The 25,686-nt window shown below is 40.7% G+C and overlaps 1 protein-coding gene across 1 annotated transcript in view; it reads left to right on the forward strand.

The window, feature by feature from the left end:
- The first annotated feature begins 3,575 nt into the window (after positions 1 to 3,575).
- Positions 3,576 to 25,686, forward strand: part of TUBGCP3 (tubulin gamma complex associated protein 3) — a 48,680-nt gene continuing 26,569 nt past the window's right edge. Inside the window, exons 1-6 of the mRNA XM_038140201.1 lie at positions 3,576 to 3,844; positions 14,330 to 14,437; positions 16,184 to 16,251; positions 18,776 to 18,853; positions 19,477 to 19,694; positions 23,145 to 23,317. Of these exons, the coding sequence (XP_037996129.1) occupies positions 3,769 to 3,844; positions 14,330 to 14,437; positions 16,184 to 16,251; positions 18,776 to 18,853; positions 19,477 to 19,694; positions 23,145 to 23,317 (721 nt within the window). The 5' untranslated portion in view covers positions 3,576 to 3,768. The remainder of the gene's footprint in view (positions 3,845 to 14,329; positions 14,438 to 16,183; positions 16,252 to 18,775; positions 18,854 to 19,476; positions 19,695 to 23,144; positions 23,318 to 25,686) is intronic.

The following is a 25,686-nucleotide window of genomic DNA, read 5'->3' on the forward strand; positions in this document are numbered from 1 at the left end:
AAGTGAATTGTGTTTTCTTTCTCTGATCAGAGAATGTGAATCCCAGAAAATATTCTTGGGAAAACTGTGCCCTGCTTTTCTCCATGAGGAGAAATGTGGCAACACACTACTACAGAAGCATAACACAGCACGTGGCTGTGCTGAAGCTGAAAAGCTTAGGTTTGTGTTTGTACTGCTGCTTGTAGGAGGCCTGAGAGCACCAATTCCAATGGCATGTTCTCACCCTGCTGCTCTGTAATGTGTTCTGATTTCAGACCAGTGACACAAGTGCCTTAGTTAAAATGAACTAGTGTGACCAGAAAGTAATATCCACTTAAAAGCAGTAACAGGATATTTGTGAGTGACTGGATTCTCTTGGAATGTTAAGGTTTTATAAAGGAACACTACTTCCAGATATAATTGCCAAAGTTTTCTTTTTTCGCCTCATATGAGAACCATATTTGCTGCTTGCTAGATTAACACCTTCCACGGTGGAATCTAAATCTGAAATGACTAGCAGCAGTGGTGAGTCACCAGCCCTTTGTAGCACAACTGTGTTTGCTTTGGGCAGAAAAATGGAACAGAGACTCTTCTGCTGTTCAGTACAAAAAAAAAAAAATAAAGCTCACACCATCTTTGAATTCTTTACTTCAGAATTATTGAAAATGAAGCTTAAAACCCATATTTACATGGGATAAAGTTCTGGTAACTTTATTAGTCGTGGCTCCTATTTTACTACTCAAAAAAAAAAAAAGAAGCAAAAGAATCTAAAGAATGTTTCACGAAGAACTGAAGAGTTATAGTGTGAGTGATGAGGCGATGAAAGTTTGTACTAGAATATTCCAAGCAACACCTTGCCATACATCCTCAATGTGTTTCAGTTCTTGGCTTGCCACTGTGATTTGTTTCTAGCAGTAATGCTAGCAATGAACCCATGTTTACATCCATAATGTTCCCATAATGAAAGGCCATGTGTACATGCCTGTAGAAAGCATACACAAAAAATTGTGGCTGTGGAGACAATGAAGCCAACAGGGGCTGTCAGAAAACCACGTGTTGCACAGCAGGAATGTATTTGTTCACAGCCACCAGTGCACCAAGCCCACCTGGCTGCTGCTGCTGCAGCATTTCCTTACAGGTTACGTAGGACTCCAGCAGCACAAAGGTAATAACTACTTCCTAAGTATGTATTTTGGGCTGGACACAGAATGAATTTACTGCAGAGATGGAACTCAGACACCTGGTAACATCGGTCTATGCTAGGGGTGACAAGTCTGAGGAGCAGGTCCCAGGGAGCAGCACAGGCCAGCCAGGAGTGCGCTGTCAGTCCCTGTCCCCATGCTGCCCTGCAGCCGGAGCCCAGGCACTCCGCAGGGACTGAGGACAGCCAGCTGCAGGGCACAGCAGGATATGCACACGTGGGTGCAGCATCCTCACACATTTTTCCAGACTCGCCCTTTGTCATTACTTAGCGTCATTACAAAGCCACTAATGAGCCTTGATCCCCAAGGCAGCAAATCACAGAAGTGCAGCCACCCCACAGTGTGTTCTTCTCTGGGGGGATGTTATAGATGGATATGAGATGATTGGCTCTCGCAATTAAAAGATAACTATTGTGTGAATACTAAGAAAAGATTTAGTGATGTATAGTTATGTTGTTGTAGTTTAGATGCCCTCTGTTCTCCCCATAGCTCCCTTTTCCCCCCTGTATTGTATTTTCCCCCCTGTATTGTTGCCATCAGACAGACGGGGTGGTCTAGGACAGGTAAAAAGAAAGTGTGCTCATGTGTCCCTCACATGGGGCAGCTGGGAATGGAAAAGCTTGATGCTTCGGGGGTGCGGCATGGCAACACCTGACCTTCAATCAAGTTACAAGACAGCAGTCTCCACTGATAAATGGCAAAGAAGAGCTGACTGACAGACTTTGGGAGGGGCCAGAGTTAGCTGATGCAACCCCCCAGGGGTATAGAAGACTGAGCATCCATCCTGAAGATACCTGGACGTGTGGTCTGCATGAGGGGCAGTTCCCAGCACTGCAGCTTTTTCTTTATGTAGTCCTTTGTTGTATCTTTGTTAAGGTTTAGTAAACCTTTTTAAATTTTCAAAGTGAACAGTTGTTTCTCACAGGGCAGTAAGTGAACCTGACCTGCCCATAAGTAATTCACCGTGTTCAATTACTTCTATGGAGTTTGGGGGCAAAAACCTTAGATACCTGTGAGATCTTCAAATTTAGTTGGGAAATTTCTAGTAAAAATTCCTAACAAGAAGGTGAAAATCTTAATTTTAAACCATTTGTGTAGTTAGCCTGCTATGAATGCAAAATATAAGGTAGTGATATAATTGGGCTAAATTTAATGGGTAAATAACAAAAAAGAGTTGAGTTTCAACAATCTAATGGTTGTTCCTGCCTGTACATTCCCTCAGTTTCTACTTTAGAATTTTTGTTCTCCTTGGCTGTGTTCCTTTTCAGCACTTGTATGTTATGTTTGTGAGGATGTCTGTACATTGCATTTATGGCTAATGTGGGATTGTTGCAAAATGTGGAATATGTACATATTTCTAAAGGAAGTGTGTTCTCTGATGTTTGATTTTTGTATACTTTCAAGCCTAAACAACAACAACAAAAAAAAAAAAGGAGATTTAATCTGTGAAACAGAGAGCAGCTAAAAAGTTGTAGGTAATGTCCAGGTGGCAGAAAGACAAATTAGTTGTTGGAAGAATTGCTTTAAGGTTTAGGGCTCGATATGTTTCAATGACCTGAGACCTGGGGAGGTTAACAAAACTTGGGAAGGATATACCACTGATGGTGGACACAAAGAATGCAGAATTTAGATGTCCCAAGGACATCTAGCAGAACTTTCAAGATCAAGAAGTAAATAACAAAGCCAACTCAGCAACTGTGCTGAAATCAGTTCCGACTGGGTGAAAAGTAATTCTGGCAGGACGAGACTGTGACCTAACTCAGGGCCACTGACTCAAAAGAAGAGGCGGACTAAGAATGCGGACTAATAGTGATGAGAAGCAATGGTATCATTAATAGAAGCGAGCATACTAATTAAGAACTACGAACTTGTAGCCAATAAATACTAATTCCTTTGTTTACTAAATTTATAAATAATAAAAAGTTTTGGTAGTTGGGATAGTGACTTTGTGAATCTGCCACCCAGCACCCCTTTCAGTGCAAAACTGTATATAAATCAAACATCTCGACTCTGTGTATGTACTGGCCCCTTGCACACCGGGTGAAATAACCTATTTTGGCAAGAGGATTACTCTGCATCCGTGTCTACATTCTGCAACCCCACGTCTGAAGCCCTCCACTCCATCAAGGACTTTTTCGCTCCTGCCCGCGATGGCCTGAGAAGGCCTCCGCCTCCTGCACTCGTCAGAAGAGCTGCGTTGCAGGGAATGTGTATTTTGATGGAACGTGATTCCAGCGACTCTGGGGCTGGCTGAGAGGCGTTTCCGAGCGCGGGGAGGTGCCCTGGCCCGGGCCGGTGCCGCTCGCCGCCGGGCACGGCGGCCGCTCTCGCCCCGGGCCCCGCCGCGCGGGGCGGCGCCTGCCCCGGAACCGCCGCGCGGGGCATTGTGGGTGCGCGGCGGCGGCTGCGGCTTTCGGCGGGTCCCGTGAAAATGGCGCCGTAGGCGGGAGCGGGAGGTGCCGCCGGCTCCCTGCGCTGCCGACCGGGCGGCGCGTCCTCGCCCCCTCCTTCCCTCCGCCGCCCCGCCGTGCTCCGGCTCTGCCGCCCGCTCTCGGCCCCCGCGCCACCTCCTGCCTCCCGCGCGGCGATGGCGACTCCGGACCAAAAATCCCCCAACGTTCTGCTGCAGAGCCTCTGCTGCCGCATCCTGGGCAAGAGCGAAGGTAACGGCGTCCCCCCGCCATTCCCCCGGCGGCAGCGCTCGGAGCCCGCGGGGGCTACCCCGGCAGGGCTGGAGAGGTGCTGGGCCCCGCGGCGGGGAGCGTCGGCGGCCTCCCGGCGCGGGGGTGACAGCCCGGGCAGCGCTGAGCGGCCGGCCGGGCACGGCAGCGGCCCTGCGAGCCGGAGCCCTGCGGCGGGAGGCGGCTGGGGACGGCTTCGTGCCCTCCTCCTCCGGCTCCCCAGGAGCGTTTGGCCGGCTCGTGAAGGCGCTCTCCTCTTCGGGGAGCGGGGCACCGGTGCCGGGGTGTTTGGGCGAAAGGGGGCTCTGTGTACGGGTTGAGGAACCTCCGCCTGCCGCCGGTGCCTGCTCGAGTGGAGCCATTGACCTGTGCCAGGTCCGCTACAGGTCCTCGGTGTCTTGATGCTGCTGTGAGTCTCCGGCAGGGGAATGAATCTCTGGTCTGTTTGCGTAAGTTTCTCCCTTGCAGTCAAGGCGAAGACTGTTTTTAGTAAGCAGTCGGAGGGGTGGAAAGGAAGGCGTGCATCTGCTGAATCTCCTTTTTAAGTTGCTCTGTTTATCAGCATGGCTCACTAGAGAAACTTAGGCAGAAGCTTTTATTGCATCTTTTTTCTTGTATGAGAGATGACTTTCTCCCTTATTAGAAATGGCTGTCAAGTCCCTTATTCTTTTCTCTCTCCATGGCCCTTACTTCTGACGAATCCCTTTAGATATTTTCAGGATAGTAACTAAGACTTTTGAGCATTACCTGTTGTAAAAAATTACTGAACATGGCCTACATGTGGATTATTGCTATCTTAGAAATCTAGGAAATGTGTAACAAGGTTACATATACACATATACACATATATATATGTTGTCTGTTTCTCAGAATTTGTTTCCATCTGTTGCAGACAGCATGTCATGGTCTCACACCCCATCTTTGTCTCTCAGTTGGAGAGGTATGGGTTTAATGGATCAACTATTTGGTGAAAGAGGAGCTGAAACTGGCAGCATGGCCACATCCAAAGAGTTGTAGTCACTGTCTCAATGTCAAAATGAAGATCAGTAGCAAGTAGTGTCCCTCAGAGGTCTGGATTGGAATTGACAATGATCAATATCTTTATTACTATCATAGACAGTGGGCTTGAGAGTGCCTTTGGAAGGTTTGCAGATGACACCAAGCCGAGCAGTGAAGGTGATGTGCTGAGGGGAGTGTGGTGCAGAGAGACCTTGAGAGGCTTGAGGAGCACACCTGTGTGAGCCTCAGGGTTCTGCCCCTGGGTCAGGGCAATCTCCAGTATCTGTAGAGAGTGGGGGATGAGTGGATTGAGGGCAGTCCTGCAGGGAAGGATGGGGGGAGTGGATGAAAAATTGGACGAGACAGTAACGTGCATCCTGGAAGGTCAACATATTCTCAAAAGAAGCATGGACAGCAGGTAGAGAGCAGTGATTCTCCCCTCACTGCTCTGCTTTTGTGAGGCCCCATCTGCAGTACTGTATGCAGCTCTGGGCCCCCAGTTCTGAAAGGATGTGGATGTACTAGAGCAGGTCCAGAGGAGGGCCATGGAAATGATGAAAGGAATGGAGCACCTCTCCTCCAAAGCAGGTGTGAGAGAGTTGGGGTTGTTGAGCCAGGGGAAGGATCTGCTCAGAGATCTCATTGTGGCCTTTTGGTGCTTAGAGAGGGCTTATGAGAGAGACATGTTTTACCAAGGCGTAAAGTGACAGAACAAGGGGTAATGGCTTTAAACAGTTATAGGGTATGTTTAGATTGGACACAGAGAGTAAAGTTTTTACAGTTGAGGTTGTGAGGCACTGGAACAGGTTGCCCTGATGAGTTGTGAATCTCATCCCTGGAAGTGTTCAAGATCAGATTGAATGGGGCTTTGAGCAACCTGATCAAGTGAAAGATGTCCCTGCCCCTGTCAGGGGAAGTGGACTAGATGGTATTTGAACGTCCCATCCAGCACAAACCATTTTGTGATTCTGGGATTCATCTGAGAACCTTGGTAAAGTTGGTAGGAAATTGGAATCTTTGTCTTCACTGAACTGTTGAGTAGGGACTCCTTCACAGAAAACACTCCATGTTACTCTAAGATATTAAGGGTCTTTTTCAACCTGAATAATTCTATGATCAACAGCTGTTGATTGCTGTGTTTTGTTTTTCAAAATCTTTTCCTTCTCCATTGCATTTTTAAGTCTTCTGCAAGGCAGTATTTTTTTTTTCAGAATCTATAGTATTTCTGTATTAGGAATTCCTGTTGTAAGATTTTATCAGGATATGGCAAATTTCTACTCTTCTCCTATCTCCACCAAGTCAGCAGTAATTTCTGAACTGTTTAAAGCCACTTGTGTTCTGTAACCACATGTTTCTTTTAGCAAGTGTTTTAACTGTATTTTAAAGGGTACTTCACATCAGACTACAATTCTAAGATGCTTTTCTAGCTCTTTTTGTAAAGCTCTTACTTGCCTTTAACATTCTTTGGAAACTTTTTTCTGATACAATTGGTGTATGTTCTTGTTTAAGAGTATTTCAAACATTTGCTACCAGAAATCTCACATTATTGTGCTAGTTACTCGTTCTATTTCCAAAAACAAATTTTAAAAAACAATTGGAAAGTAGATTATATTGCTTTAGTGGATGCCTTTTCAAGGACATTATTTCTATAACATCTAGTCCTGTTTTCTTCATGACTCTTTTTTTCTTAGATTTGGAGTCTAATCTAAACTCAATCTAAGCTTGTTTCTTAGTGTTATCTAAGTCTGTGATACTTATAAAGGCTAAACAGATCATGAGAGCAGAAATGGAAACCTCTGAGTATCAACTGAAGTATGAGTATTGAGGTGAGATGGCTCACTTCTAGCAACTTAGGATCTAGCTTTTTTTTTGAAGTCATAGTGTCGATACCTCTCTGTATCTCCTGACTGGAATAATAACTTTATTTACAAGCAGTATGTGCAAAAACACGCAAGAGAGCTGGGTATTTTTATTCTTTTAAATGTTGAACCTGTTTATGTGTGTTGGGATTCTGATAATGTAACTATAATCCTTTCTATGTTTGACTCATGAAAGTGGAAATTTTGGCCAAAATCACAGTAAGTTTCTGCGTGCAACCTGTAGTCTGCTTGTCTGCGCACTTGAGGATTATGTGAGGACTTCTTTGAAGTGACAGCTAAAAAAAAAAGTGGGTTGTCTGCCACATTTATCACCCATGTTTTTATGCATGTGACAGATGGGAAGCCTATTCTTACCCTGCTCTTTATTCCTTTGTTAGGAGGGATGCTAGCACTGAAACCTCAGCCTTCTGAGACAGGATTTCCCTTGAAGCAGTCAACTGTACGTGTTAGCTCAGCTATAGACTTCAAATGCACAGAGACTGATAAGTCAAAAATTCTGTGAAAGTCTCAGTCATGAAAGGTGTGTGTGGTGGTTTTTCCCCCCCACCCCATTGATATCTGGGTCCAAGGAATACATAGAAGACAATGAGGTAGTTTTGTTATCACTAGCATCCTCTGTGTCGAGGATGATGCATGTATCTGAAGGCAGTAAGGAACCCACTGGACAAGCTGTTTAGCATCTCGGTGTTTTTCAGGCTTGTAGTTCTTGTTCCTTTCAGCACAGGGTAAGTTTGAAGTAAGGTATTAGTGTGTGGTTAGTGGTCTGTGGGCAGCTTCTCTGCTCCTTGTGTATGGTCAAGTTAGGCTGTTTTGTATATACACATCCTCTTTTTTGAAGCAAACTTTACAAGTATTATTAGTTTAGTCTTCAGAAAGTAGTTTATGATGCTCAAGTACTCCTGCAGAGTTCAGGGGCAAAAACCTGAGACACTTAAGAGATCTTTAAATTTAGTAGAGAAATCTCTCCTAACAATTCAAAACAAGAAGCTGAAAGCATCCATCTTAGACCATTTGTGTAGTTTACCTGCTGTGAATGTGAAGTACAAGGTACTGATGAAATTGAGTGAAACTTAATTGGTAAATAATAAAGGAATTGATGTTTGATGATTTAATGGTTGTTGCTGCCTGTGCATTCCCTGGGTTTCTCCTTGAGAATTTTTGTTCCCCCTTTGTTCCTTCTCAATGCTTGTGTGTTGTTGTGTTTGTGAGGAAACTACAGCTGGAGGAGGAGATGAAGGGTTCAGTTTATATAATGCCTGTGTGATAATTGTTCACTCAAGGGTAAAGTGGGATTACTCTCCTTCCAAGTCTACATGGTGCAATCCCCTGCCTGAAGTCTTCCATGAACCCTCATCAAGGAATTTTTTGCTTCTGCCTGTGATGGCCTTAGAAGGCTTCCACCTTCTCTGCTAGTTAAAGATTTATGTTGAAGTGAATTTGTGGTTTGATGGACTATGACTTCAGGCTCTCAGTGGTGGAGCCATCTTCTCTCGCTTCCCCCTTTTGGGATCATCCCCTAAGTAGAGGGCTTGCTTTGTTTCCAGAACCAGTCAGCTGCATAAGCCTAGTTACAGGGATTTACTTTTTTGCAAAAGAGTTCTGCTTCTGAGAAATTCATTACAAGGTCTACTGTCCAAGGTCTATGTGGAAGAACTGTTTAGGTGTTTGTTTTGTTTTTTTAAAAACTACCTAAACTTTTCTTTCCCTAAAACTAGTGTTTGAAAACTTTTTGTCGCTGTGCTCTAGCCAGTCCTCACAGAGGGGTGTAAAGCTTTGTGTGGTGCTGTGTGTCTGCAGGCAGCCACTGTGATTAGTTTGGGGTCTCTGCCCCTGCAGCTGGAGCTGCTGCTGACCTCTCTCTTCCACATGTTCTCCTAGTGTCTAAGAATTACTGCACTGACCTTATATTACCTTCTGTGTTTTTCCAGGCTGTCCACTCACTTTTATACTTACACCTGATCTTGCAGGGAGCTTGCTTACCTGTGCAGTAATTTCTATAATTTTCTTTTCCTCTCCTGTGTGTGTATGCTACAGCAGTTATACAGGGTTTCATGCCTCTCTTTGGACAGTGATTTTAGTCCTTCTGACAAAGAACTTGTTGTCCTTAGCTGTCTTTCACAAACCTCCTGGTAATCTTAAAACTAAGAACTCTTAGTGCCTCCAATGGAAACAAATGGTATTGCTGTAAATACTCGAGCTAAATCTATTTGAGTTTGAAAGCTAAGAAAATTTTTGTGTGCCGAAGTACTATTGGAGGTGTGCATGCTCTAGAAAGTAAAGTAGCATTTCAGTCTTTGGGGAGCAGTTTGCTACCTGAAGTCCATACTGTGGCCTCAATTTAATCTCTAGAGTGTCAGTGGCAGTTTTGTTATTGCTGTCTGATTTTGGTGTTTTAAACTTTGAATTATTGGAATAGATGTTAAAATTTCATGTCTGGGAAAAAGCATAGAGTTCATTCAAAGGGTGATATGGAGGGAGTTTTACCTATGCTAATAACAGAGCAGATGGGAGTTGACAAAATAGTCAAAAATTCACAGTGAGGGAAAGTTCTGAAAAGATTATGACAGAGTTGTTAATAGTCCAGTGGGACAGTACTCAAATCTGTTTACTAGCAATGCAACAAGAGCCAGCCATATTAACAGAATTAAAGAATGTTTCCTGTGCTGTGCATCAAAGTTTGTGGGCAACTTCTAAGTAAGGAAGGATATGGGAATATGTGTGGCTTGGGCTTTATTTTGTGCTTATGCTGATTTATTTTCCTTTGTGAGAAAGAAGTCTGGAGAAGTTTAAGATAGTTAACTAAATCAGAAGACTGATGTAAAATTTATTTTTTTCAGTAATGATTTCATAGAGTCATAGAAGGGCTTCATTTGGAAGGTACCCTAAAGGTCATCTAGTTCTAGCCCTGCTGCCATGGGATGGGACACCTTCCACTATACCAGGTTGCTCTAAACCCATCCAATATGGCCTTGAGCACTTCCGGGACAGGACATCCGCAACTTCTCATGGCAGTCTGCTGTGTATCACCATCCTCACTGTAAAGAATTTCTACCTAGCATGGTATCTAAATGTCTCCTTTTTTATTTTAAAATTGTTTCTCCTCCTTGTCCTAGTCTGCCTATGCAAAAAGTTACTCTCCCTCTTTTTTGTAACCCCCTTTAAGTACAGGAAGGCCACAATAAGGCTCTGCAAAGAGCTTTCTCTTCTCCAGGCTGAACAACCCCAGCGCTCTCAGCCTGGCTTCACAGGAGAGATGCTACAGCCCTTTGACCATCTTTGTGGCCTCCAGTGGATCTGCTCTTAACAGGTCCAAGTCTTTTTGTGCTGGGCACCCCGGAGCTTGATGCAGCACTGCAGGTGGGGGTCTCATGAGGCCACAGTAAAGGAGAGAATCACTTCCCTTGACCTCCTGGCCACCTTTCTTCTGATGCAAGCCAAGATGTGCATCAGGCCTTCTGGCTGCAGGCACACATTGCTGCCTCATGTCCAGCTTGTCATCCATGAGAACTCCCGAGTCCTTCTCAGCAGGGCTGCTCTCAGTGGGTCCTGCCAGTCTGCAGTTGTGTCTGGGACTGCCTCAACCCAGTGCAGTACCTTGCATGTCATAACCAGGCTGGGCCTAAAATTGCACATTTCAAACCCAGTGTTTTCTACAGGAACAAGCAGTTTTGTTCACAGTGCACGTAGATTCTCCTCAAGAGCAAAATAGTACTGCTAATGGCATTTGAGATTAGTCCTCTAGTTTGTCATTATAGGCTGTGTTAATACAATTCCCCAGGTAATACTTCATAGTAATGTAGAACATCTGATGTGAGTAAAACAGAGGAGATACAGCAGCATTGCTGTCTTGGCAAACATCATATGTACTCATGGTATGTGTGAGAAGGTGAAAAGCTTTACAGCTTTTCTTCCCAGCTTAATTTTGCAACAAGCACTTTGTTATTGGAAAGAAGTTTGTTGTTTAGTTTTTGTTTTTTTTCTTTAATATGCGTTTTTGGCAGCATCTGTATCTGAAGTAGTTTGCAGCAATAATTTTTCCCTGGTCAGCACCATTCCTACAGCACTGAATGCAGTTTAGAGTGTAATTGTTATACAATAATTTTGTATTTGTGTTTAAGGAAAATGGTTGTCTGGGATGATGGACAGCTGACTGGAGAGTTTGCTAATCTTTGAGGTCTTTCAAGAAAGAAAGAAACTGGTTTAGCTAAGCTTTCTTTAGCATGGTCCTATAATTTAGAAATTGTTTATAGATGTATTTAACTAACCAAATGTCTTCTTCTCAGGAAACAATTTTCTCATGATGATTTGGAACAACAGTTTCAATTACTACTTAGGTTTTTCAGGATTTCACCCTGCCCACTTTTGGAAACTTAACTGACCAATAACCAACCTTATTTAAAGAAATATGTAAAAGTATAAAGTGAATTTCAATTCACTTCCCTGAAATTATAGGTAATGCTAGAAGCTTCTTTGTAGCAAAAGTCTTGCTGAATTTCAGCGCATCCTCTGAAATGCTGCCTTCTTGCAAGTAATAATTGGCTAATTATCTCTTTGTCTTGTGAACTTTTCCTTTAAATTTTATTGTTAGTCCTATATCTCCCTGCTTTCTTTACAACCAGAGTCTTTCTATGCATTGTTTCTTTTTTTTTCATGTGCTATGCTTGTATTTTCTTCAGCTTTAGAAATGCTGTTGCCTGGCTTTTGAAGTAGTTCAATTCTAATACTGCCTTGTGTGTAGGAAAGTTTGAATGGCTGTGTGAAGTATAGATCTTTGAAGGATCGATGGGTTGCTTTGTTCAAAGGAGACAGTTTTTAAATTTTCATATTTTTTCTTGTGATTCACAAGTGACAGTTCTACGTTCAGCTCTGTGGCTGCTTATCAGTGTCATTAATTGTGTGTGTATTACTTAAGGGGTCTAGTCTGAGGAGAAGTGGCTGTCTCTGCATTCTCTGCTCAGATCAGACCTCTGGAAATCAAGTCATGATCAATGTTGTTTTACCCCTTTAGCCTTCAGACAGCTTTATCAGATATATTGAGCTTGCTGTTATGTAACAGAGTCATGCTGTAATCATTTTCTAATGAAAGATGTTCAAATAGATAGATGGCTGTATATTTTAAGTATGTCTGCTGTCATAATGATGATTCTTTGAGGAGGGAAGCAATTAGATGTGCCTGTTATAAGCTGTGTGAGGTTTTTATTGTGCTGACACATATCCATATTAAGGTATGTTTAATCACTTTGGGTACTGAAGGTATTTTATGAATTCATGAGAAATAGTTGCTGAAGAAACACCCACAGCAGGGAATTTTGTTTGTAAAAAGGAAGCTGGACTTGATATGAGTAAAACATAAAAATCTGAATTAAAAAAATAGAAAACCAGTCTTGCTACAGAGCTGTTGAATTGCTGGTGCCCATCAGTAATGTATAAAGAACAGATAATTTTTTCCATGTTTTCAGTAGTGCAACAGGTTTAAAAAGCAGGGTTTGTTGGATGGAATTGTAGTCTTTCAACTAGAGATCTTTCTCACATGCCTTGTTAGTATGGAAAAGGCTATACTAAGTTTCAGTGCTTTAACAAGGCTTGTATGGTTGGTGTTGAAATACAAAGTTGTTACAAGAGGTAATAAATTTTCCTTAAAACTTCCCCATTATGGGAAAATCTTGCCCCTTTCCTATCTGCTATGAAGTACACAGTTGAGGAATTAATGGAACATACGCTGTTTGGGATAACTTAGTGCCAGTATTGGACTTTAATTGGCCATGCAGAATATTTTTTGAAATCTTGAGTTCTGCTCTGACATGGATTAAACTTAAGAATTCCACAGAAATACTTCCTCATACTTAACTCTTCACACCTAGTTCATCTGTAGCTGTACTATTAAATTTTTATATTTGTATTTTCAAAACCTTATTGCAGTTGAAAGGTTGCTTAGTCTAACAGTAGAGGAGGCATTTGTCATAGACATTTGTGACCTTACAGTAATAGTGGCATTTACTTCTCTGGCAACAGAACAATACTCTTGTTCCTTCTATAGGCCAGTATTGTCAAATACTGTTAAAATGTTAATGATTTTGTCTGAGCAGACTTTTTTCCTGATTGTGTGAGATATTTCTTTGTGTGAATTTGTTAATGCTTGCTGTTCTACAGTTATATTCTGGTGGTGCTGGACCAGTAGATGACATTTATAGTACAAGACAGTATAAAATGGACATTCAAGAAGAATGTAGAGCATTGTGAAGAATCTAGCACATTGTGATTTTCAAATTTCAAACTTCTTTCCATAAGTTTTTGAAGATTTTAATGCATTTAATCTATATTTGACTCCTAGTATCTCCAAGGAATTTTTTTTTTCCAATTGCAAATATTAGTTAATTAGTTAAGAGATGATAAATGCTTAAAATATGTCTTCTTCTAGTGGTCCTTTACCTTATTTAATTTTTCTGTTCCTTTTGTACATATTTGTCCTGACCAGCATCCTTGGCTGAACCTTTGCTGCATTACTTGGCAGTTTTCCTGGGGAACTGACTGCTCAACTGACTGTATAAAACACATGAGGATGTGATGCATTTGTACACGTAATTGTTATGTACAGAACAGACAATATGCAGAATTGCTTAGATGGGTTTCTTTCCTGAAGTAAAAAGATCCAAGTGTGGCAAGCACACTTGGATATTTCCTTATGTACCTTTTTCCTTGTGTTATTACAATTGTTTCTAGATAAGGAATAAAAATATGTCTGACCTTTTGTAAGGGCACTTGACATGTCTGTAGGCTTATTGTTTGATTTTCAGGTCGATAAATGGGAATATGACTATGCTGTGGAAGCATTAATACTGACCTGGCCCTATCTTGGTGTTACCAGACTGTTAGTTTTCCCAGAAAGCAAGATTCTTGCACTAAAACAGTGCTGTTTACCAACAAGATTAAAAACAGGATTATAGCATTAGGAAGAAGCAGTGGAAGGAGGTCACTGATTTGTGACCTCTGTGTCACATTATGCATTGGGATGTGATGCTAATATCTCTGAGCTGGCTTTGAACCAAAGGGTGAAACTATTCAAACTGTTTTAACAAAACCAAACCTAAAACTGAGACGCAAACTGGTAGAACCACTGTTGTGGATGTCTGAGTGAAGATCCACGGGTAGGTGGTGAACATGAATGTATTGCTGTGGCGTGTGAGCTGGACTGTGACTGTGTGCCAGGTCCCGCAGCATTTCTGTCCGTGGGGAAGGGCAGAGCCAGTTAAGTGTGCAAATGCTCTCTAGTAACCGGGCAGACCTCAGTGTCTCTTTCAGCACAGAATAGAAAGGACTTACTCACAAATTTTGATGCAGTTATTTGTGGAGTGTGTACAGGTGAATATGTTTGAAATATCACATTAATACTATGATAAACTGAACTTTACTGCCCTCTGGTTAGAAGTGTGCCTAAGAATTGCAACACAACGTTACCAGATCTAAACCGGGTACGTTTTTGCTGCTTTCAGATGCAGCAATGTAATCTCATGTCTCACTTTTTTAAAAAATTGGTTTTAATAGAACTGCAGCATTCTACTTAATTGACAGAGTTTTCTTTTTCTTTCAGCTGATGCAGCCCAACAATTTCAGTATGCAGTGAGAGTTATTGGAAGCAATTTTGCTCCCACTGTTGAGCGTGATGAATTTCTTGTAGCGGAGAAAATCAAGAAAGAACGTAAGTGCATCTTGTTCCTTCCTTAGAAACACAAAATTCTTTTTGAAGTTAATCAGGTTATTTCTCTGAAAAGGAGACAACTCTGCCTCACAGATAGTTATCTAATCTATTGTTAATGCTGTCTTCTTGAAAATCTCATGATGTAAATGCCATTAATTTCCTAGTAAATATTCCTGAGTGGCTATTTGTATTCACAGCTCCGATTTTTCTGAATACTCAGCTTAAACTTTCCTTGCTGCTTTGTATCTTAGCCACTGTGAAGACAAAGAGCAACTAATACTGCACTCCATTCACCTTAATAGTACTTGGAAATTATGAATTCATAGTGCTTTTTAGAAGAGTAAAAGACTGATATTTTTGAGATGTGCACTTCAGGGATATTGCACGTTGGCACGATTAACTTCATGAGCACCTGTGTGAAACTTGCTGAATGAGTATCCTTGGAATTGATGGAATGGTTTGTGACTTACCTGACTTGCCTTCAGTTTCTTTACAAGTTTTCTGCAACCGCCTTCTTAAAAACAAAATCAGACTATGACTTTGTAAGAGATGCTGCATTTCCATTCCATTGTGCACTCTACTGCTCTGAGTCACGTGTTGCACTGTGTGTATCCAAAGGGGATGTGATGAATTCTTCTTGAAAAGCCAAATACTGCTTTCAGCAGATTCTGCTGCACAGTAGCATGTCCAGAAACAATTACTTGAATTGTGCTAATGAAATTAAAACTTCATATTTAAGCTTTGAATATTCAGAGATTGAATTAAGATAGCTGACGTCAGTGATTATAACTGGTTTAAGGTCCATGTGTACTTTTTGCTAATGCAGAACTTCCGTGACTTGCTGACAGACAAATAAGCCCATTAGAATTCCTCTAGCTACAGCTCCAAAACACTGAAATCTACAGTATCTACTTTCTGCCATACTTGGTATTCTTTGGGCCTGTTGCGAGTTTTCTGAAGAGAACTGTCTCCCTCATCCTCCTCCCCAACTTCAGCTGGAAATGTGTCCTTCCAACTTTACATTTACTTTGGAGATACCACACAAGTAATGACTTACTTGGCAAAGTGTACTTACCAGTAACACTAACATTTCTAACCTTTAATAGCTATTTTTCTTGTCACTGAAGTTTCTTCAGGTGTCTTTATTGCCTTGGCTTTCTTTTAACATGTCTCTTTCTGATGCAACGTGGCTTTTTAAGAAATCTTAGTTGGAAGATGTGTCTCCTCTGGGAAGGTACTTCTGTAACTGGTGTTGATTTGAGGTTACTGTTTTTATAATGCATGAAAGTTGTGTGATCCTGGAATTCTGCCTGGCTTGCAGCAAATGGCATTGCTACTTTTTTCCTTGAAATTACTGCCTAAAATAGAAACAATTACACTCTAGTTTTGGAGGAATTGCGTGTAGTTTTTATAACATTCTTTAATGATTATCTGCTTTCAGTTGCATCTTCAGTCGCTTAGGTCCCTAAATGTACTGAATGACAGACTAGACTTTACCAGGACAAAAAAATGTATGCTTTGATTGAGTTAAGAAAACCAGATACTTGTATTGAATCACTTGCATTGCAGTAATTCTCAGTGCTGGAATGCAGCTAAGGTGAAAACAATGTTTAAGTAAAAATAATGAAACACTCCAGCATTATGAAACTTTCTTAGTTGCATTTTATGATTTACCACAAGTATATGTTATGACATGGCTGTTACACTTCTTTCAAATTTTTAATCTACTTCTTTTTCTTTTAATAGTTGTGCGACAAAGAAGGGAAGCAGATGCTGCTTTGTTTTCAGAACTCTACAGAAAACTCGGTTCACAGGTAGTTTAATAAATGTGTAAAGAGTAAAGAAACTGAAAGCACTCATAAGCATCCTTCTGGTGTTAGAGTTGTTTTGGAGAGTGCTCAGGTCATGGACAATATTTTTTCTGGGAGGATGGTTAAATATTCAAACAGCTTGCCTAGGGAAGTTGTTGGAATCGTGATCCTTGGAGATGAGTCAAAACCTGACTGGATGCAGTCATGGGCAACCTGCTGTAGATGACCCGGCTTTAGACAGGGGGTTTGGACCAGACAACTTCTAGAGATGCCTCTCAACCCTAGCTATATTTTTAGTATTTGGTTCAAGTTATATGAAGAGGTACTTCATATGAAAGGAGCTCTCTAAAAACAAAGGGATCAATTTATATGTAAAACTGATGAAATTTTCTCATCATTTGTTTTACAGAAATGCCTTCCAGTGTATTGACTTTACTGATCTAATATTCTCATGCATCCGAATTTTTAAGTGCTCCAGATCTTTTAATGTTGAAGGTTAAGGGTTTGCTGACTTGGATGGCTCTAACACCAGTGTTAATAAAAGAACACTGCTTGCCAATATTCTGACAAAAGATGCTAGTGTGTGGAAAACACACACTGAGTTTAACATGGTAACGCTAAGATTAAGATTACAAAAAAGGTATTTTGTGAGGAGTATGACTAGTCAGAACTTGGTTCTCTTCCTCCCCTCTTCCATACTTGACTTACCCTTTACTTTGTTGGTGTTTGGAGCTCGTTACTGAGTAAGTTGTCCTGGTTTCAGTATCCTGTGGGTTTGTGTATTAATTGCACTGGTTTGTACAGCAGAGCACTGCTTTGCAGGTGACTCTTAATACAGACTTGGTGTAACATGTCTGTAGCTTATGTACTGCATTGCCATTTGGCAAGCAAAGTGATGCAGAGCATGATGAATAATCTTTGGAACAAAATGCCTTGCCTGTGTTATATGTTTGCTTATTCTTCTGAATGTAATGCAAGCTATCTCCTGATATTTTACTGCCTCCTCAAATATTTAAGGTCCTTCTAACCTTTTATTTTCCTCTGCTAGCATCTTGTGTATATGAAATAGTATAATGGCTTCTTTAAAATTCACACAACCAATTATTATTCAATCTGCTGTTAGGTTTATTGCTAATGGTGTACAATCATTTCTTGTTCCTGTGAGCATAGAGAAGGGCTTAAAGGGATTGATGTTTTCTGAATCAGTGAGACTCTTCTTCCAACATTTCTCTTGAAAGCAAGTTCAAGTTGAGAGGGCAAAAAAAGTGTGTGTGAATCTGTTTTAGCTTTCTTTCATCTATTACTCCAAACAGGAAAGGAGGTCAGTGCTTATTTTTATGGCAGCCTGCCAGTTGAGCAAACCACTCTTCTTGGAGCACTTGGATTTGTTCTCTCCTGGCTAGTAGAAGAAGCAGTTGCTGCTCCTTCTTCACCACTTGTTTATCAGTTGCTGTATTAGTTACTTGCAGCAGATGCAGTACCTCTATTTTTTGCTTGCTCTTGAGATCAAAGCAGAAGATAATAAAACTATGCTCTAAATAATAATATAGAATGTTTCCTTTTATATAAAAATGTAGAGCTTTGGTAAATTGCGTTGCTTCGTAAGGGATGCAGTCTGTGTTGATATGACTCAAGTTAGCTTTATATTCAGCATTGCTCAGTATTGCAGGTCATAGGCTGATCGATATTGTGAGGGAATTTGTGTAAGTTTCTTTGACTCAGCTTAATGTCCATCATAAGGTTCTATATCCCTGGTTGATTCAGGTGCGAGTTTTAGTGTCACAGAGCTATGGAGCAGCATATCTAGGAACATGCATGTGTAAAAGAAATTATTTTAATACTTGCATTCATTTTAAAGTACTCTGTAGCTTGGGCTTTAGCTGAAGTTGGACAGAATTCTGCTGAGATCTAAAACTGCAGTGTTATTCTAAAAGTCTGTATGTGTCTGTTTGCTAAAGACTATATTGTGTATTCCTCAAGTCTCATATTAACAATGTCTGTCTTAAGTTATTAAAATTTTTGTAGGTCTCTTAAATAGCATTTGAAGTAGTAGAAATCAAAACCCTCACTTTTGAGGCCTCCCTGTAAAGGAGAGTAGAGGGGAGAAAGGGGAGAAGATAGTTCCTTGCTTAAAACTTCACCAAGAATTTTCCTTTTTCAATTTAGGTTAAATTAATGGCTGCATCTGAGATGTTTTAAGTGGTGAGAGTGTGTGGGAATGCTGGTAATAGTTCAACTCTGTATAAACCTCATTCTGAGTAGCTATGAATTTTAAATTGAGCCTGCTTGCTGATGTCAGAGCAGGTGAGAATTCGTGATTTGAACATGGTGGAAAAATTCATAAAATTAGCAATACAGAGTTGCACTGCACATTCCCAGTTTATTCAAAAACATGGCTTTGAGTTAGTCTTATTTATCTGGAAAGTTTATTTATATGCATATTTATTAGGAAGTTAGATAATTAAGAAGAATTTTGTTCTTATCAAGAGTTGAACTTATTTATTTTTGTCTTCATCTTTCTTTGAAGGGCATTTTGAAAAACAAATGGTCAATACTCTACCTCCTGCTTAGCCTTAGTGAAGATCCACGTAAACAGTCTAACAAGGTAGGTGAGGAGACCTTTATTGCTTCTGAGAAATAGTAAATGTATGTCACTTATTTTAGATGTCTTCAAGAATCATTTTCCAGACTTGACCAACTTGAAAACAACCTCAAGGTTGTTTTCATGATATCTGTGTGTGAGGCTGAAAGGAAGAAAACACTGGTTAAGTATCTGTAATATTTGGTGTAGTTTTCTTACACTACATATATGTAAAAATATGAGCTGTCCAACACGTGCAGCTGAAGTTGTGAGCATATTAGATGGGTGGTTTTTATGTTTGCTTTCTGCTTGGTGGTGTGATGTCTGCCCATGTGATAGTGAGTTTTAAATGGAGTAGGGAAAGCAGAATGCAGTTGCAGCGCTGCTGGCACCAAAGTGCTTTTTGCTGCTATTGCTAATGATGATTTGCAGGCAAAAAGAAGTTGTATTGCTAAAATACTGTTGCTCACTCTAAGGTCCTTTTTTGTCATGGTAATTGCATCAAAATTTTTCTTTGCTGAAACATGGTCTTCAAATATTTCTTGTGTTGTTGATATTACACTCCTATTAACTGAAGATGGCACTTAAAGCAATTCCCACTTTTTTTTTTTTATTATTCCTCCCTTTTCAAATCCTTTTCTTTTCAGGTGTCAAGTTATGCCACGCTTTTTGCTCAAGCATTACCACGGGATGCTCACTCAACCCCTTATTACTATGCCAGGCCTCAGACCCTTCCATTGAATTACCAAGATCGCAGTGCTCAGTCTGCCCAGAGTTCCTGCAGCATGGGGAGCAGTGGGATCAGCAGCATCAGCCTGTATGCCCTAAATGGGCCAACTCCAACTCCACAGTCACTCATTCCAGGGTAAATTTCACCTTACAGATGGGTTTGGAGAAGACTTGCCTTTTTTCTTTCCTTCACCCTCTGCTTTTGTATGCCATTGGAAATTCCACTTTAGGTACAGAGAAACTGAATTCCTGAGCTGAACAAAATTCAGAATATCAGGTGCTGGCATATGACCGTGTGAAGCCATAAATGGCTGTCCAAATGTGTCCATTTTTAATCACTATCTTCTTGTCTCCTAATTTTTCTTCCCACCCCCAAGAGCTGTGAAACAAACACAAAATCACAAGATGCATTTTCAGAAAGGACCAAAGCTTTTCTTTAAAATTTTTTTTGAGTTGAAGACATATTTTTTTAGTAGAGTGTATTTGACATGAGTTATTAAATTCATATTATGGAATTAGTGCTGACAGAACTGGATTTTATTGTTATTAATAGGCTTTAAAAGAACAAGTACTGCAGTAGTGATAATGGATTCTGGAAGTGGAAGCATGGTAAAAAGCAGTATTTCATCCCTGGACTTCAGGATAGGAGACTTAGGGCTCTTCTGGGATCTTCTTGGAAAGATCCTCTGAGAGGCTGCCCTGGAGGAAATGGGGATTAAGGAGAGAACAAAACAAGATATTTCTGTTTGAAGGGAGCTACAATGATCATCTGGTGCAATGCTGGACTAGAATGCTGGTTGGTATTCAAGGACCACCTCCTCCAAGCTTCAGAAAGAAATGGGCAAGGAGCAATTAAAAGTGGCAGGAGGCCTGCATGGAGAAACAAATTGTTTCTGACAAAACTCAGATATAAAAAAGTGTACAAAAAATGGAAGCAGGGCCAGGTGCAAAGGAGCATCCAGGGGCAGAGTGGCTGCAATGAAATGCTAAACTGACCTAGAGGTTCATCTGTCAAGGTGCATGAAAGGAAACAGCAGATATTTCTGCAGCTACATAAGCAGTAAAGGAAAGCTAGAGAAAACGTGGACCCCTGAGGGGCATGGACTTAGGTGGCAGATATGGAAAAAGTTGAGGTACGTGGTGCTTGCTTTGCCTTTGTGCTGGTAAAGTTGGCTCAGGACACTGACACCCTTGGCAAAATCTTTGTTGCTCTGGAAAGCATGTCCAGATGTGTGATGGACAAGAAGGATGGGACTAGGAATATTCAGCACAGAGTTCAGAAAGGCATGCTTGACCAATCTTACAGCCTTTTATGGTGAGATGACTGACTTGGTGAACAAGGGGAAGACAGCAATTGGTGCTTATTTCAACCTTACTAAGACTTTTAATGCTGTCTACCTGTGACAGCCTTATTGACAGACTCAATAAAATATGGACTAGATAAGGTGACAGTGGGGTGAACTGAACCTGCTAGACTCAAAAGGATTATCATCAGTGGCACAAAGTCCAGTTGGAACCCAGTCCCTAATGGCATAGCCAGAAGCTACACCCTTTGTTCCGCCTGATGGCTCAGAGTGAATCTTTGGCAGCTTTGCGGATGATACAAAGCTGGGTGGTTGTTAAAGGAGGTCATTAACCTGCTTCTCAGAGGGAGCTCAGTGGGCTCCAGAAACAGGCTCACAGGAACCTGCTGAAGTTCAAAGTCCTGTACCTGGGAAGGAGTAACTCCATGCACCAGTAGATACTGTGTGCTGACTGATTGCAAAGCAGCTTTGCAGAAAATGGCATTCCTGGTAGGCACCAAGTTGAATGTGAGTGTGCAGTGTGTGGTGAAGAAGGCTAAGGGCCTCCTGGGTTGTGTGGTGAAAGACATCACCAGGAGGGTGAGGCAAATAAAACTTCTTACTGCTCAGTACTGATGAGGACACATCTGACACACTGTGTCCACTTATAGTACAAAGAAAAGTTACAGGCAGGCTGGAAGGAGTGTGGAGAAGAAAGCCCAAAACTATTTAAGGGGTTGAAGCATCTGTCATGTGAGGGGAAGCTGAGTCAGACCTGAAGTTGTTCAGCCTGGAGAAGAAAAGTCTTGATTCCATCTTACCTGGGTAATGGTATGACAAGGGGCATAAGAAGACTGAGCTAGACTGTTTTGGGTCAGGGAAAGAACAAGTGGTAACTGGCAAAATGCATGAGTTGTGAATCACAGTTAATTAAAAGGGGGAAAAAACACCTTTTTGCTTTAAGATGAGGATGTATGTTGAAGGGTAGGTGCATATTGTGAAACACTGAAATGGGTTGCCCAGAGAGGTTGTGTAGACTCCATGCTTGAAAATATTAAAAATATGACTTGAGCAATGTACCAGCTAGCCTTCTGTAGTTGATCTGCTTTGATCAGAAGGCTTGCAGAGGTCACTTCTAGCCTCAATCATTGTATAATACTGATACAATATAGAAAGATATGTCAGTGAGGTTATTTCTTATATCTGGTTGCTTAAAAATATCAGCAGAAGCTACCCTCTTTCTGGCATGTTCTTGTTCTGACCTACTCATACTGATCTATTTTATTGCAATTTCACTGTGCTCTTTAGTCCTGTAGTCTGTGAGCTGAACAACCCAAAATAAAGCTTTCTGTTAGTTTCATTCCTCCTGAACATCTCTTTGTACCTGTTTTTCTTTTTTCTAGAGTTACATTCTTCTGAACAGCCAAAATTCAGTGTTGTACTCTGAGGCCTTACTAATGCTAAACACAGCAGAGCTCAGTCTTCAGCACTAAGACCAGTTGTTCTCAGGATAGGTGGCCTCCTGAGCTGGCAGATGTGGACAGGGAGCCCAGTGGACTCGCTGTAATCTAGGGGGGAGAAATGATTGACCTGTTGACCCACTTAGATGCTCACAAGTGTGTGGGACTCGATGGCTCACCAAGATACTGTCCATCATTTAATCAGTCCTGGCTAACCAGGGAGGTCCTGGACAACTGGAGCTTGGCCAATGTGACATTTTTTCACAGTTAAGACTTTCTTTGTGAGAAGAATTAACAAGTTTGAAAGGAAATTGGAACTTGCCTGGATAATCCCTCCTTGATTACGTCTTCAGGCACTTGATACAACTATCTGAAAGAGTAGAGTAGCTGGAAAGTGAGCGTTCTCCTCTTTCTCTATTTTTCTTTAGTTCTTTACCTGAAGATGTAGTTCATGTCAATAACAAAACTTAAATATATAAAGATTTTTCTAGTATGACTGTGTTTGTTATCTTTATAGTACCTTCACTTTTAACCTATTTCAGTATAATTCTGTGTTTCACCAAAGTTAATCTTTGATATAAAATCATGTATGTCAAACTTACACTTCCCTTTTCTATAGTTGGGGGCCTTTTTTGAAAGCGTAGGAAAAAATAAATTGCTTTTGTGCTCTCTACCCTTTTTTAAGGTTCCCTTATTAAACCACTACTACGCCTCCCCCCGCACTTTCCCAACAAAACATCTGCAAAAAACTTGGGGCATTTTTCAAAATTTGCATCACTCCACACCATGTAATGGGTATAGAATGAAAGTTTTTAAAGGTATTTCTTCCTTTTATCCTTTTAGACAATCCTATCAAGCTCCGGGTGTTGGAGATTGCCTCCGTCAGCAGCTAGGTTCACGTCTTGCATGGACTTTAACTGCAAGCCAGCCTTCCTTACAAAGCACTACCTCAAAAGGCTTTTCAAATGCTGTCTCTCGCGGTGTGCCGAGGTCGAGGCGAGAAGGGGATACAAGTGGTGAGCAAAGATGTATTTGTTAAAGATAATGTTTTTTACAGTTCTTATCTATATCCTCCATTATCTTTTAAATTATTTTGGGATCGTAGCATGTTGATTTTTTGAGGAGTGTTTTTCTAGAATGTGCTTAATAGAAGGATAGAAGCAAATATGCAAGACAAGTGTATTTGACCACAGTCTCTTTGGCTGGTTGTTAATTTCTCTTTGCACTGGTTAATTGGATTGTGATCTGGTCCTCTTAAAACACTGAGTTCATTGCAGTGTTTTTCATAGTTAAGTGATTGTGATGTGCGAGCAATGATCATTCTTTTGATTATCAGAATATGCTGTTTTTAGAGTCAGAAAGAGAGCTCAGGAAACAGAACTTGTTGAAATACTCATCTGTTTGTGGTTCTGTGTCTTTCAGAACTTGGAAATGTGAACTGGAATATAGAGCTCTTAAACCTGTTTCTTTAGATTAGCATGCTGTTTACAGTGGCTGTATTTAGAACAAGTGACATAAAATATTGTCAATAAAAAAAAAAAAATATAGACTCATGAAATGACAAAATGGTTTGAGTTGGAAGGTACCTTAAAGATCATCTTGTTCCAACTCTCCTGCTGTGGGCAGGGACACCTTCCACTAGACCAGGTTGCTCAGAGAACCATCCAGCCTGGCCTTGAACACTTCCAGGGATGGGGCATCCACTCCTCTGGGCAGCCTGTTCCAGTTCCTCATCAGCCACTGCAGTAAAGAATTTCTTCCTACATTCTTAATACTGCTAGTTTACATCCATGGTTAAGTGTGTGAAACTTGAAGCTGATGTCTAGGGGATCTGTTCTGAATTTACACAAGTGCAGCTAAGGAGGAATTGTTTAACAGGTGATCTCTGGCAACTCTTACTGTCAAAGTGAGTTCTGAATAAGTGAGCTGATGGCAGATGTTCTCATCCCATAGCGCTGTTATTCTCTGGCAGAGAAAGATAAGAGATGCAGTCTTTTGTTTGTGGTGGTTTGGTTTGGTTTGGTTTGTTTTTAACCTCTATACAAATCAGTGTGGATATTAAGGTACTAAAATACAGCCTGTCTGCCAGTCTCTGCATCTTTGAGTAGCAGTGTACAAAGCAGTGGCTTTGTACTTTTGATCAGAGTTGTACTGGTGTATCTGAGGGCAATATTTGACATTTAGAACCTAATTAACAAGTCTGTTATATGCAAGAAGATGTGTGTGTGTATATCTGCATAATGTAAATATGTGTTTTATATATGTGATTTAATATATACAAAAATAGAAAAAAGAAAAAGTAGAAAAAGGAGTAGGAAAAAGAAATAAAAAACCATAAAATCCAGCACTGCCTCTTAATTTATTGTACTGATTGCTATAAAAAGCAATACTTCTTCTGTTGAGTCAGCCAGCAGCTGTGACTTTGGTTCCTGTGTGGGATGGGTATAAGGACTGACAGTTGTCTTATAAATGTAGTCACTTGCTGGTGTAGAAATAGAAGTAGGACTCAATTCAGAATATAGAAGTCTATTGTCAAGATGATACATTTCTATGAATATTAAATTCCTGTAATTCATTTTTTTCTCCTAAAATTGCTTGTTTTTATTTTGAAGTTTTCTTACTGTTACATCCACACACAGAGTATAAAAACGCACATTTGGCTGATGTTAATACTTGTCGTATGATTTATCAAGTAAAGAAATGTGCACTTGAATCTCTCACCATTTCACTACAAGTTCCTAAGAAGGACAACCTACAGTCATGCACAACTTATTGTTATGGGGGAGACTGAATTTTAAATGTGAAGACTACTTATACTGAAATAAGAGTAGAATTTAATTTTTCTTGTTTTTTTTCTGGAAAAGTGGATTGTTGGGGAGGCCATCTGACAAGAGTAAGAGTACTGTCTAAATTGGGAGAAGCATGTTGTAGCATCTCAATTTCTGGATAGTTGTTAAAATTGTTTAATTAGTGAAATTGTAAATGAATTTACAAAAACAGGTGGTGACTGTTTGCCCAGAAAAGGTGGGGATAGTATCAGTGGCCTACACACTGCCTTTTTTGATCTTATGTTTCCTTTAAATTCATAAATATCTTACACCTCTCACACAATCCAACCTCTGACTAGAGATAAGAGCCAGAAGCAAACCTTACACTTAAATATTTTCTAGCTCCGTGGCTGTTCTGCAGTCTGATTTGATCAGCCTTCTCACTGAGCAGTGGCATATGTAATTGAAAGCCATTATGAAACAAGCAGTTCTTCCTTCTGGATTAACTGTTCCTTCTCTAGGTGAATTAGAAGAGGTTCTTCTATAAGTCTGTTAAACAAACTTGAACTGTTTGTTCAAAGAAAGATAAAGTTGCTGTGGTGCTTGCCTCAGAACTT

The sequence above is a fragment of the Motacilla alba genome, chromosome 1 (assembly GCF_015832195.1).
Source record: "Motacilla alba alba isolate MOTALB_02 chromosome 1, Motacilla_alba_V1.0_pri, whole genome shotgun sequence".
NCBI lineage: Eukaryota > Metazoa > Chordata > Aves > Passeriformes > Motacillidae > Motacilla > Motacilla alba.